This window comes from Otolemur garnettii, unplaced genomic scaffold, assembly GCF_000181295.1.
Source record: "Otolemur garnettii isolate 467f Iridium unplaced genomic scaffold, OtoGar3 scaffold00116, whole genome shotgun sequence".
In the NCBI taxonomy this organism is placed as follows: domain Eukaryota; kingdom Metazoa; phylum Chordata; class Mammalia; order Primates; family Galagidae; genus Otolemur; species Otolemur garnettii.
This window is the reverse complement of record NW_003852511.1, coordinates 4,381,852-4,396,263: the sequence shown is the minus strand read 5'-3', so window position 1 is coordinate 4,396,263 and position 14,412 is coordinate 4,381,852. Positions and strand designations below refer to the sequence as shown.

Genomic DNA, 14,412 nt, shown 5'->3' with positions numbered 1-14,412 from the left:
AAAAAAAAAAAAAAAAAGTTTTATAATTTTAGCACTTACCTGTAGGACTTTGGTCACGTTAGTTTCTGTATATGGCGTGAAGTAGAGATTTTACTTCATTTCACATGTGGATATCCAGTTTTCTCAGCATCCATCTGTTAAAAATCAGTGACTGTGCATGCAAAGATTTATTTCTGGACTCTCAAGTCTATTGCACTGATGTGTATGTCTGTCCGTATACCAGTGCTGCACTGCCTTGATCATGCAGCTCTATAGTAAAATTTGAAATTGGGAAGTGTGAGTCCTCCAACCTTGTTTTTGTTTCAAGCTTGTTTTGGCTATTGCGTCTCTTGGATTTCCTAATGAATTTTAGGATCAGCTTGTCAATTTCTATTAAAAAAAAAAAAAACTCAGCTGGATTTCCCAAAGGATTGGGTTTATTCTGTAGGTCAGTCTGAGGAGTTTGCCATGTTAACAGGATTGCCTCTGAGCACCCTTGAGCGTGATTTCTTTCTGCGATGTTTAATGGTTTTTCAATGTAAAAAGCTTGCAGCATTTTTGTTAAATTTATTGTTAAATATTTAATTTTTGATGCTCTTGTAGGTGGAATTTTTAAAAATTTTCTTTCCAAATTGTTCCTTGCTCACATATAGAAATACAGTTGATTTTTGTGTATCACACCTGCGTGCTGCAGTCTTGCTGGACGTGTTATCTTTTCGTTAATAGTTTTGTTAGGGACTTTAGGATTTTCTGTGTACAAGATTCTGTGATTTGCCAACAGAAGCAGTTTTGCTTCTTCCTTTCTCATGTGGATGCCTTTTACCTCTTTTTCATATCTAATTGTCTTAGCTGGAATATGTAGTCCAGTGTTGACTGTAAGTGGCAAAAGCAGACATCTTTTCTTAGTCCTGGTATGTTAATTTATACTCATATTTTTCAGGTTAATGCAGTTAAAACAAAATGTATAACTTATTAGTCTAAAAGGCTTGTATGTAGGTTCTGTTCTCATCTCGTTACTATCCATTTTCCTATTACTACAGTTGTATAACACTTTTCACTTTCCTTCCAGTGTTAAATTGTAGACACTTCTTGACTTACAGTGTGGTTACATCTTGATAAACTCATCTTAAGTTGAAAATATCATAAGTTGAAATTGCATTTAATACATTTAACCATTATAGCTTAGCCCCTAGCCTACCTTAAATGTGTCCAGAATACTCAACTAGCATACAGGAGGGCAGTACTTTATAATAGAGTAGTGAACGTCTCCTGTGCTATTAAATATTGAAAGTGAGAAACAGAATGGCTGTATGTGTACTCACAGTATGGTTTCCACCAACCACATGTTACTCTTCACGCTATTGTAAAGTCACAGAATCATAAATGGAATTGTTATGAAGTGAAGGACTATCTTTATATATTTATCCTTCTCTTTAAAGTGACAGGATATTACAGTAGGCTTAGGAGTCAAAAGGGAACAGTTATTTAGTCCTGTGTTTCTTTTCAAAGGGTTGTCTGTAGTCTGTAACTCACCTGCATCAGAGTCAGAGAGGTGGCAAATTAAAAATACAGATTCCTGTGCTGCACACCAGATCTACTGAAGCTTTAGACTTGAGGCCCAGGAATCTGTATTTCACTAAACATTCCTATGAACCCCGGGTTAGTTCCACTCCTTTTATGGGTGAGAATGCTGCAGTCTGCAGACAGTGACTTTTCAGTATCTCACTGATAGTGGCAGAGGCAGAAGTCTAGTGAAGGTCTTCAGACGCCCGCCCACCTCGTCCATTCATTCCATTTGCAACAACAAAGAGTCGAGTGCTAAATAACCTCTCATTTCCTGTCCCCACCCCTCAGCAGCTCACTTTCTTTTTATTCCTCAGAAATTGTCTTTAATTTGATCAAGACATTTGAGAAAATCCTGACTTCCCCTGCCCTGGTGAGAGAATTCCCAGGATCTGGGGACAGTTCTGCACACACGTGACAAGTGACTCACAGTGTGTGAGAGGGCCAATGTCTTTTAAGCATCGTTAATAATCATTTTATTATGAAATACCATAAATACACCAAAAATAGAGAATACTAAAAGTATCCACTGCTGAGAATGAATAGATGTTTCCATTTTTGTCATATTTGCTTCCTTTTTTTTTTTATTTTATTTTTTGCAGTTTTGGGCCGGGCTGGGTTTGAACCTGCCACCTCCGGCATATGGGGCTGGCGCCTTACTCCTCTGAGCTGCCCTGCTTTCATTTTTTTTTAAAGAAATAAAACATGATAGGCACAGTTGAATTTTCCCTCATCTCCTTATAGTTCCCATTCCTGCCCCTTTGCCTCAGAGGAGGTGCCACTGTCCTAAAATTCACGTGTACCCTTCCCATTGTTATTTTTCTACTTTCTGCTATATATTTACATACCTTTCAATAACATCGAGTATTTTGTAATTACTATTATAGAATCATACCATACAGATCTATCACTTATAAAAGCAGTTTTTACTCAACATTATTTTTAGCACCATTCCTATCAGTGGTCATTTAGCTTGATTGCGTTTTTTTCACAAACAGTACTGCGGTGAATATCCTTGTGACCATGTAAAAATAATGTCTGTAGCTGTCACCATTTTCCATTTTCAGTGACAGCTCATGTGCTTGCAGATGCATTTAATAAATCTCTACTATTAGCTCTTAAAAAAAAAAAAGGCTATAATGTCTATAAGGATATACTTTCAAGTGGACTCAACCGTAAGTGTATATATCTCCAGCCTAACAAGACATTATCAAATTGCCCTCCAAACTGGGTGTGTCCATTTATCTCCCACTGGCAATGTCTAAGGGCTCCCCTTCCCTACCTGAAGTTACAAACAAGTGTATTTGTTATGTTGTCTTGGGAAAAGAATTTTAGTGTACATCTTATTATAGGTTCCGGGTCTTAATTTGCCATAGCGTTTTTCCCCAATTCTCGATTTTTCTTTTTAGAAGTTGATGCTCTCTTACACAACCTTCATTCTCGTCCCCAAAGACTCACTGATCATCTGACTAAGCTCCATGAAGAAGACGGCTTCCTGAAGGAGGAGAGTAGCACCTACAATGATATTGTTTTCGTGGATGTTGTTGACACTTATCGAAATGTTCCTGCAAAATTATTGAACTTCTACAAATGGTAGGTTGTAAAAATGTTGAGTAGCTAGACCTAGTTTTATTTCTGTTGTGGTTTTTTGTTTGTTTTGTTCTTTCTTTTGGAGGCAGTCTTGCTGTATTGCCCACTCTGACTGAAGTGATCCTCCTACCTCAGCCGCCTGAACAGCTAGGACTGTACCTGGCTTATTGTTCTTTTGATACAGGAATAATTTATCAACTTCAAACCTCTGAGATCTCAGTAATCAAAAACAAAACTCATGACACCTAGGGTATGACCTGTTGTATCTGACTCCTTGTGAAGACTGAGCTTCTAAAATGCCACCACTTATTTTGATTAGCAGATCCATGATGTGAATGATATTAACCTGTTGAAAATATACAAGGTAGAAATTGATTTCTTTTGAGTCATTCCTACTTGGCACAATTGTCTTAAGCCATTTTAAATGAAAAATCATTGAGTTCAGAAATGGTTCGTTTTCAGTATTTTTACCCATCTACCCGTATTTTTCCCCAGCTACAGTCACTTGTATCCAGATTACTCATCTGAATTCTGTTCAACTGAAAGTCCACTCTGTATTTCCGTTCTCTATTCCATACATTTAAAAACTACTTGTCCTGATTCTGAAACTCTTGTATAGAGACTCACTAGACTTCTACAACTCTTAGAGTCTATCCTATTTATAACTTTCCAGACCCTCAAGTATTTCTTGGATCTTATAGTAATTTCTACTTTTATAACAATAGCAACAGCAGTCTAAATTTATTCCTAGTATTCTAGACACACCCAATATATAACATATAATGACTGTTATTTTAATATATATAGTTGTTAATATTATTGGTTACCCTAGGGTCCCGTAATTTGCTGTTGAGTTCATTGATACTGTCTACCCTTACTGCAGAACTGTAAGCTTTGAACTCTTTCTTTCCGGGCTAAACCTATAAAGGCTATTCATATCTCTGTCTTTTCTTTTTTTAAACCTTATCCTGTTTTTTAGTAAGGTCCACGGTCTTTTTTTCTTTTCTCTATTGCCTTAGGTAGAGTGGGAAGTTACCAAGTACGGTACTTTACAGATGTGGTTCTCTGGTCCGGAAAGTTAGATCATCTAGTTAGCTATAGAGGGTAATGTTTCCTAGCTGGGACATGTTAATATAATTTTGAAGTTGTCCTGTGGGTGGAGGAAAGATGTAAATGAGGGTTGGAAGTTTGAATGTGTCTGGAATATCAGGAGTAAGTTTAGCTGAAGAGAAAGAAACTTGTTTTAAGTCAAGGCCACTAATGGGAGTGAGTTCTAGGTGTAGGGTGAGGCCAATGTGAGGGGGAGTAGTAGAAATGGAGATCCACGAAGTTGGAAATCAGGACTGGGGGGTTCTAGGACTGACTTTCTTTTTTTTTTTTTTTTTGCAGTTTTTGACGGGGGCTGGGTTTGAACCCACCACCTCTGGCATATGGGGCCAATGCCCTACTCCTTTGAGCCACAGGCGCCGCCCAGGGTTCTAGGACTTTCTATAGAGAGATACTTCCCAGGTGTGGAAGTTACATTTAGTGCAGTTGGAATTTAATCTCTTCTTCTCCTTACCCATCTCTGAGATCTTGGCTTCTCCCCCTCCGTTTCTCTTCCACTGTTTGAGCAGTCACCTTCTGTGCTGAGATTGCCGCAGTCACCTTCCAACAGGGCTGTGCTCCGGGACCACTTACCTGCAGCTGCCCCACCCATCTCCCTCTACACTGTAAATGAGAGTGTCATGATCCCTTTATTCAGTAGAGTCACCAGTGACCTAAATGTCCCTTGTCATGAAAGTTTATTTCTAGTTAGCAAATGAATATTACACATGGGTTATTAGGAAAGTTTTGAGGTACACAAAAGTCAAGAAACAAACAAAAAGTCAAGAAACATAAAATTCACATAGACAGGAATAAATGAAGCCCTCCCCCTAAAACCAATAAAGCAACCAAGTTCAGAGTGGCATGTGTGAATCAGAACAATTGCCATTGTCAGCTGTGTTTCTCAGAGGTGAAATCAGTCTGGGTCAAAATTTCTGTAGTGACCCATGGATCTGCCTTATGCTGTTTAACTAGCAATAAACTTTAAAAACACAGGGTTATGCCAGTTGGTGTGGACCCACTGTTGTTAAATTTACTATCTTTTGACTTAATGAAACTTCCTCTGGATTTTTTTATTGAGATTTTTATCATATTACAAAACTGCATTTTTAAATAGAGATGAGTAGGTTTGTCAATGTGAAATGAAGGAGTGACTTTTGTCTTTAGTTGCTATTATATATTTTTTGATGTCTAGATAAATGAAGTTACTCTGCTGTGCCTTCCAGAAGGCCCTTTATGATGGCTTAATTGCTGAAAGTTGTTTCTAAGAGAAAATGTTTAAATGTTATAGCTCAATTTTTCTAAGACCATGAACTATCTTGACTGCTATATGTAAATTACAGTATAGAGCACATCTTGTCCAATAGCAGCCTGTGTGAGAGGCCCAGGTATAACACCCGACCCCTTATCCTGGGCCTTTGTTGTAAAAACACATATGGCAAGGTTAATCTGGCAGCCTGACATGAATGATGGCTAAGAAGCATTTGTTTGAACATACGTTCCACTTAAACCAGATTTTTTCCTCATTGTATTTTTTCCTTCATCTTTTTTTTTAATCTAAAAATTTCTTGTATAATCCTATACCTTTTAAAATTGGATTGTTGTATCTCTGTTTTATGCCGCTTGGCAAATACCAACTGAGGGCAGTTGATAGCGGCAAAGTTCTGTTAGAGCAGATGTTCTCAGCATTTGAGGAGTGAGACATGGGTAGTACAGGGACGATTTTGAAATAAAATGTTAGTGATGCCACCATATTGGGTTGAACTTGGTCTGTTTGTGTGGTTATACTGATGGTTGTATCTCTTTTTTGCTGATAGGACCGTGGAAACAACTAGCTTCAATTTGTTGCTAAAGACAGATGACGACTGTTACATAGACTTAGAAGCTGTGTTTGATAGAATTGCCCAGAAGAATCTGGATGGGCCTGATCTTTGGTGGGGGAAGTAAGTTAACCATTGTTAGCCCATTCTTGTGGCATTCTCATGCCTGACCAAATGTTATTAATTTGGAATGAAATACGCAAGTTTCTTTTTTTCACATGGAAATGTGGTTGAGATGTGAAATTTTTTTCTTTTTCTTTAGAGACAGAGTCTCACTTTGTCGCCCTTGGTAGAGTGCTGTGGCATCACAGCTTGTAGCAACCTCCAGCTCTTGGGTGATTCTCTTGCCTCAGCCTCCCAAGTAGCTGGGACTACAGGAGCCCGCCACAACGCCCAGCTGTTTTTTTGTTGCAGTTTCCCCGGGACCGGGTTCAAAACCGCCACCTTTAGTATATGGGGCCAGCGCCCTACCCATTGAGCCACAGGTGCTGTCTGAGATGTGAAATTTCTTGTTAGGCTCCTGGGTTAAAATACTTTTTTTACTCTACAATCAGAGGGAAATTTTTTTTTAATTAAAAGCCTCTGGCTAATGTAATTAATGAGGGAAAATGATGTGCCTTCTATTCTCATGCCCTAGAAATAAATGGTACTTACATTAGAAGCTGCTGTATGTTTTATATTGGAATGTATTTGTGACACATCTCTGAAATCACTTTCTGTGCTTCTTCAGGGTTACAATATGGATTAGTGATTTTCTTTTTTTGTGTTCCGAGTTTAATATCTGCTAAAACACAGGGTAATCTTTTAGTACTTTTCTGTCAGAAGCTCCACAAATGCAACTTTGAGAAAATTTAATATACTATTTAACATAAAACACCACTGGATAAAATGGTAATATTCCTATCCTTAGATTAAAAACAAAATCCTATCTCATCTTCTGTCCTTGTTTCTACAAGCTTATTCCTTTGTAGTGATGATAATAGAGTCGAGTTTTATAGTGGCAGACGAACTCAGGGAGCTGTGTTATTGTTAATCTCAGTTTCAGACTGAACTGGGCGGTTGACCGCACTGGAAAGTGGCAGGAGTTGGAGTACCCCAGTCCTGCTTACCCTGCCTTTGCATGCGGGTCAGGGTATGTGATCTCCAGGGACATTGTCGACTGGCTGGCAAGCAACTCGGGGCGATTAAAGACTTATCAGGTAACGAAGGGTTTCTTACCTCAGTGTACACTCACCGTGTTTTATCCAGCCCAGTATTCTGTCTGAAAGCACAGCCCACTTACTTGGGGAAAAGCATGTTATTCTTTCTGTGTAGAAATCAGTTCTTAAAAGTTCAGGACACACTGCTACTATCCTTCAAATTCTATTCCTAAGTCTTTTTTCAGCCTACTTACTATATTTTCTGCCTATATTTACAAGTGTAATCCCTGGAAGAATACAAAGATTTTTATTCATTCATAGGGAGGAAGACTAACTAGAAAGTATTTCCTAAAGACTTGAGGAACATGAGAAGAAGGGGCTGCGGCTACCCTGTCGCTCGTTACCTGTCGCTCGTTACCTGGTGGCGTAGGTGCTCCCTGCTAACAGCCACTGGCTCTCACTACGCGTATTAGTGTCAATCTGTGTTCAGCATTTCACGTTAAAGTAATAAAGAAGTACGTTGTTTATAAGGGAAGTGGATGTGTCTTTACAAATGAAATAAGCTTTTAAACGTTGACATTTAAACTTTATGGGCCATGTGCAGGGTGAAGATGTAAGCATGGGCATTTGGATGGCAGCCATAGGACCCAAAAGATACCAGGTAAGCAGATCTCCGGGGGCTGGCTCTAGGGTTCTTAAGAATTGAGAAAATGCGATTTCTAATGCCTGAGACTGGAAGTGTTTCAGATTTTGGATTTCAGTTTTTCAGCTTTGGGAGTGAGGGCATCAGACTTCCCAGGTCAGCATCCCAAATCTGAAAGTGAGCATTTCATTTGAATGTCATGTTAGTGCACAACAAGTTGAATTTGGGACGCTCCAGCTGTGATGTCTGTCAGACTCGGGCAGAGAGAACAAAGGTCTTCCAGCCTAACAGCTGTGCTCTTAATTCCCAGTAATCCACCTAGGTTGCCTCTCCTACGATGTTTTTCTCGGTTTTAAACGACGAGTCCAGTTTTTCTGTACTGGAAGTTGGTTTGGGTGCGTGGTCTTTGCAGCTCTGATGTTGCAGTTCCTTGTTTCTACAGACCGTTGGGGCTTGTTTCTTGATGTGTTAAGAGACTTTTTATTGTGACCTTGTGACTTTGAAACTACAGCCTGTTTTTTTTTTTTTAATTTTATCTCCAATTAATTTGAGGGTACAAATAAGTAGATTACAATGTTTGCTCTGTTAGGTGAAATGGACTGTATTTAAAATGCATTTCTAATAAAAAGGGTTTACCTTTTTTTTTTTTTTTTGCTATGCACCTAAGGGCACTACCATCTGCGAATACTTCAAATTTCTATCTAGGGACTTTTGGGGCTGTGGACTGTGAATAATGGCTCAGCCCCACCTTCGTGCAAGCAGTGGTTACAGATGTTCAGGGAAGATTCCTTGACATCCTACTCAGGGGCAGGACTGAGACAGACAAGACACTCTCTGTCTAGGAAGTTTTCTTACGTACCCAGAGGCAGTGGCCCTTCAGGGATTCCAGCTTTCTTTGGCAGTCTCTGGTTTCCTGTCTTTGGGCGTGGACTTTTTTTTTTTTTTTTTGAGACAGAGCCTCAAGCTATCCCCCGGGGTAGAGTGCTGTGGCATTACAGCTCACAGCAACCTCCAACTCCTGGGCTCAAGCGAGTCTCCTGCCTCCGCCTCCCAAGTAGCTGGGACCACAGGCGCCCGCCACAACGCCCAGCTATTTTTTGGTTGCAGCCATCATTGTTGTTTGGCAGGTCCAGGCTGGATTCAAACCTGCCCCTTTAGGTGTATGTGGCTGGCGCCTTAGTCACTTGAGCGACAGGCGCCAAGCCTGGGCATGGACTTTTAAAATTATTATTATTGGGCCAGGCACGGTGGCTCATTCCTATAATCCTGGCACTCTGGAAAGCTGAGGTGGGTGGATTGCTTGAACCCCTTAGGGGTTTAAGACCCCATGGCTACTAGCCAGGCATTGTGGTAGACGCCTGTAGTTCCAGCTACTTGGGAGGCTGAGGCAAGAAGATTGCTTTAGCCCAAGAGCTTGAGGTTGCTATGTGAGGCACAGAACTCTACTCAGAGCAACAGAGTGAGATTCTGTCTCGATAAATAAATAGTAATTATTTAAATGGAGTGTTTGTCTGGGACATAGACTTTAAAACCCACGTGCTGACTCCAGCACTTTCTCCTACTGTTTTTTCTTCACCACAGGAGTTCAGCCATGCTTTGTAAAGATTTTTAATTTTATCCAGCACTTTTGTGTTCTTTAACAGAATGGGTTTCTCTATAAATGTGTTCTGTTAACATTGCTAAAAATTAGAAGCTGTATCATATAGCCAAATCATATGACCAGGAAACAGTTGTGATTAAGAACTGGGGTTCAGAAGTCTTAAATCCCTGTCGTTTTATCAGCACTCAGACCTTGAGCAAGTAACGTAACTCTTTTCATTTTAGCTTCTCACTTGTGAGAGAGAAATAACTCTGACTTCCCAGGGTTTATTTTGAGAATTAAATGAGGCATTTATAAAGCACTTGGTACAGTTCCCAGAGTGTTACAAGCATTCCACCTTACACTAGCTCTTATTAATGCTACTGTATAACCACCTTGCCTCTAATAGCAAATAGGAAACTCTTCATTTGTGGCTTCCAGACTTGCTCATTATAGAATTTGCTAACTCAGAATTGTTAAACACCACACTGCATTGTTTCTGTGTTCCGCAGGGACAGGATTGTGGGGCCTGGTGCTTTCCCAAATCAGGAGGAACCACCCCAAACCTCACTGATCTGTTCACACACAGAATTGTCCTTGAAATAATTCCAGCTTCCTTAGAAGAAAAGCTGCCCATCTGCATGCTTTCTGTCTCAAAACACATTTCAAACCAGCTTTTGTTTTCCAACAGGACAGCCTGTGGCTGTGTGAGAAGACTTGTGAGACGGGAATGCTGTCTTCCCCTCAGTATTCTCCACAGGAACTGGCAGAACTGTGGAAACTGAAGGAATTATGTGGGGAGCCTTGTCAATGTGAAGCCACATAATAGGGATCAAATCAGCAGTGTTTAAAATCAGGGCAGCAAATGATAATCCGAATGTAAGTCTGAGAAGAGCCTTAGGTTTGGCAATATGTCTTTCAGGAGCATTCGAGGCTGGCAGTGCACCTGTACCCAGTGTGGTTTTTCTTAATGTTTGCACAAATTTCCTTTTGAAAAGTCAGCTGATACTGTAGCATAAGGAAAGTTTTTCTTTATATATTGGAAGGTGATTTGAAAAATACCAACTTATAAAAAAATTTCTAAATGCCAGTGCATTGTTGGTAATTAATAATTCATCATTACCTGTCATTTTTTGTTAAAACTTGGCCTAGCCTTAGAAATCTTAATAACCCAGAATTTGAATTTCAACTGGATTGCAGGACAGCTCTGCTTAGCTTAATTAGGGTAAGTAAGAGCCAGAAAGAACTCACAAAAATGCTGTGATCATGTGATCACTTGTTTGAGCATTGGTCGCTTATACCAAAGTTTGGGGTTTCTGGAAATAATGTCGGATTTGGGGGCTGTCTGCATGAAGTGAGTAACTTGAATTTGAAAAGGAACCAATATGATTCTTAGTTCTAGACCTTGGTTTTAAGAAGTTTACTTTTATATAGTAGACAAGTACTCAAGTTTTCTTTTGTCATTTAACGTTAAGTCCTAAAGGTCAAAGTTTAGTACTCTCCCCAAAAAGCTAAATTTTTGCAAATAAGACTAAATCAAAGCAAATACCTCTCAGGGTTTCGGTGCCATAGGGAAGGATATTTCTAAACTGCTGACACTTGGCAAGAATCAATTTTGCCTTCCTCCCGTCATTGCCTAATGTATAAACAAGTTTCAGTCACAGCTGGTCATCTTCTATAGAAGAAGATAGACTCAGTTTAGGTATAACTGTAGGGAAAAGCATGTGCTTAATTTTGTAAACACTCTAAAAACAGTACAACTGAGAAGAGTATAGCATTTACGTCACATGTAGTACAGGATAGGTCTCTTGAGTTTAAGGGACATTTCCCAAAATGACCAAATCATTTTAGTAACCTTTTAAAATAGTATCAATAGAGAATTCCATTACAGCTGGTCTTACGATAGCCATTAACTATGTTCAGGTTTTATTAGAATTAGTTAGTTTCTATTTAATATTTAAATCTTCATATAATGAAATGCAATCATGAACTATAAAAATGACATAAGATCAGAAAATCATTAGTAGATTCAAGGCCTTTCTATAATATATACAAACCTAGAAATGTTTTTTCCCCAATAAAAAATAACATTGTTATACGTAGGGCAAGTGGTAAAACTCACTTTGACAGCAGAATTTTCCAATAAATCATTTATTTCCGGTGAACCCCAGACATGATAAGCAGTCTCAATTTTATTAGCTGGTTGTTACCATCGCACTAATAGACAATCTCCATTTTCCACAGAATAAAACTGTAATGACTGTAGGTCATTTTCCAGATCAATTTCTCTGTCCGGCATCTGAAGTTAGAACAAAGGGGAGTATGATTAACACAGATCTGACAAAGCATGTTATACATACTCCCCCCTCCCCACCAGACACCCCCAAGCAGCAGGTTGCCCTTAAAGTCAAACAGAGTTATGGTATCCATTTAGAATCAAACTATTGTTACACAGAGACAACTCAATGTCATAATGTGGGGAAGCTTGACTTTGTATTTTCTTGGGCAACTTACTTTGGGACTTTCATAGGACAACAGAAGGTCTGACACAGGAACTTTGAGAACACGTGACAGCATTCCCTTCACCTTTTGAATTGTCATGGAGTCTGTCAAAGAAAAAAATCCATCAGCCGGGCGTGGTGGCTCATGCCTATAATCCTAGCACTCTGGGAGGCTGAGGTGGGTGGATTACCTGAGCTCATGTTTTGGAGACCAGCCTGAGCAAGAGTGAGACCCCATCTCTAAAAATAGCCGGGTGTTGTGGTGGGTGCCTATATAGTCCCAGCTACGAGGGAGGCTGAGGCAAGAGAATCGCTTGAGCCCAAGAGTTTGAAGTTGCCATGAGCTATGATGCTATGGCACTCTACCAAGGGCAACAAACTGACACTCTATCACAAAAATAACAATAATCCATCAGCTCTCTCAACTGACAAGTTATCTGTAAAAGTAGCTCAGATGAATTGCAATGGTAGCAATATTTGATTTCATAGTATCAATTTATCCAAGTATGTTAATTAGGAAAAAACTGCAGTCTTTCTACCAATTACTTGAGTCATTTGGGGAACTGTGGGAAACATAGCTAATGTTTGACCTAAGTGCCCTTTGACACTTCATACCATTTCAGTAGTATATTTCTTCCTGAATATGAATAAACCAGAAATAATATTCTCAGCACAGAAGTATAAATAAGAGTGAAATCACTGAGTTTTCTTTTTAAACCTGTGATTACTCTCTTATGAATTACTGAAAGGTACTGGTTGGGGCTCAGGTATCCTGAGGACGACTCTCAGCCTCTCTGGCCTTAGTTTCTCCCTCTGTAAAGTGAAGGTGTGGAATAGACGAGAGCCTTTCCAGCACCAGGGTCAGTGTGTGTAGCACACAGACGCGTGACTGCCAGGCACAGGAATAGAGCTTGAGAGGAAATGCTTTGTTCAGAAAACACTATGAACTTTTTTCCAAAGATGGGTTGTGGTGGTAAATAGTGGATATTTTGATTATGAGAAAAATAGTTTCTTTGAAGCTTTAGCTGGAGGTACAGCAATAGTGTCGTGTTCCCCCAAATATCACAATGTATTCAAACAAATATTTTTCTATCAAAAATCATTTTGTAAAAGCTGTGTGTTTTTATGCAACTTGTGATAATAAATGTTATCTTTATTTTAGAATAAAAACTGGCTTTTTCTTGTTTATATATTAAATATAGGTAAATCTTTAATTTCAATTAACACAATTTGCTCTTTTTAGTCTAGTCCTTTGAAGACTTAGGTGGAACGGCTTTCATTGTTTGGAGGGTGGTTAGAGAGGGGCTGACTCTTGCCTACCAATGGGACAGGACACATTCTTAATCCATGCCAGAAACCAGTCTGGTCATACAACACGTCTAAGAAACTCTACTTGCACCGGGTCTAGAGGAGGAAATGTCAATTTGTATGTAATAACTATGGTAACACCTGATTATCTCAACATTCAGAAAATAGGAAGGTAAGTCAATTATTTGCCTGTTTCCCCCCTAAGACCAATGTTTTAAAAATGTCATTGATGGTGGCGCCTGTGGCTTAATGAGTAGGGTACTGGCCCCATATACCGAGGGTGACGGGTTTAAACCCAGCCAAACTGCAACAAAAAATAGCTGGGCATTGTGGTGGGCACCTATAATCCTAGCAACTTGGGAGGCTGAGGCAAAAGAATTACCTAAGCCCAAGAGCTGGAGGTTGCTGTGAGCTGTGATGCCATCGCACTCTATTGAGGGCTACAGAGTAAGACTGTCTCCAAAAAAATAAATAAAAATGTCATAGAAAGGCTAGGTAAGGTGGCACACACCTGTTATCTTAGCACTGTGGGAGGCCAACTGGGAGGCCAAGGTAGGTGGATTGCTTGAACTCAGGAGTTCAAGACCAGCCTGAGCAAGAGTGAGACCCCCATCTCTACTAAAAATAGAAAAACTAGCCAGGATCGTGGTAGGTACCTGTAGGCCCAACTACGGAGGCTGAGGCAGGAGGATCAATCACTTGAGCCCAAGAGTTTGAGGTTGCCGTGAGCTATGTTGATGCCACAGTACTCTACCCAGAGTGACAAAGTAAAACCCTGTCTCAAAAAAAAAAAAAAAAAAAAGTCATAGAAAAAGGCCTGGCAGCTTACTTGTGTTCAAATAAGTATTTTTAGGCTTTATAATGTATGCTGATCGACAGCTTTTATTTCCGTACTATAGGATGGTATGCTGATTCCTTTAGACATGCACTGCCCAACACAGCAGCCACAAGGTACTGAACTGGAGCCAGTATGACTGAGAAATGGAAATTTTATTTTAATGAATTTAAAATTAAATAACCAAATGTGGCAGTTATTACTGGGCTTCATTCTCCTTAATGGTATATTATAGTACATTATATGTGTGGTTCCACCAGAGTTTACTCAGCCATTCTACTGAGATTGTTTGCGTCTTTGCCATTACAAGTGCTAGGAGAGAATGCTTCATCAGAGCATGTATGTATTTTTAATTTTTTTTTTTTTTTT

At 39.5% G+C, this 14,412-nt stretch overlaps 2 protein-coding genes across 2 annotated transcripts in view; one reads left to right on the top strand and one right to left on the bottom strand.

The window, feature by feature from the left end:
* Positions 1–11,293, top strand: part of B3GALNT2 (beta-1,3-N-acetylgalactosaminyltransferase 2) — a 55,049-nt gene extending 43,756 nt beyond the window's left edge. The window contains exons 8-12 of the mRNA XM_003797443.2: positions 2,952–3,135; positions 6,036–6,161; positions 7,078–7,237; positions 7,782–7,838; positions 10,091–11,293. Coding sequence (XP_003797491.1) covers positions 2,952–3,135; positions 6,036–6,161; positions 7,078–7,237; positions 7,782–7,838; positions 10,091–10,225 — 662 coding nt within the window. The 3' untranslated portion in view covers positions 10,226–11,293. The remainder of the gene's footprint in view (positions 1–2,951; positions 3,136–6,035; positions 6,162–7,077; positions 7,238–7,781; positions 7,839–10,090) is intronic.
* A 126-nt stretch (positions 11,294–11,419) lies between these two features.
* The window catches only part of TBCE (tubulin folding cofactor E), a 76,346-nt gene continuing 73,353 nt past the window's right edge, over positions 11,420–14,412 (bottom strand). Inside the window, exons 16-17 of the mRNA XM_012809912.2 lie at positions 11,914–12,005; positions 11,420–11,698 (exon numbers count right to left, since the gene is read on the bottom strand). Coding sequence (XP_012665366.2) covers positions 11,606–11,698; positions 11,914–12,005 — 185 coding nt within the window. The 3' untranslated portion in view covers positions 11,420–11,605. The remainder of the gene's footprint in view (positions 11,699–11,913; positions 12,006–14,412) is intronic.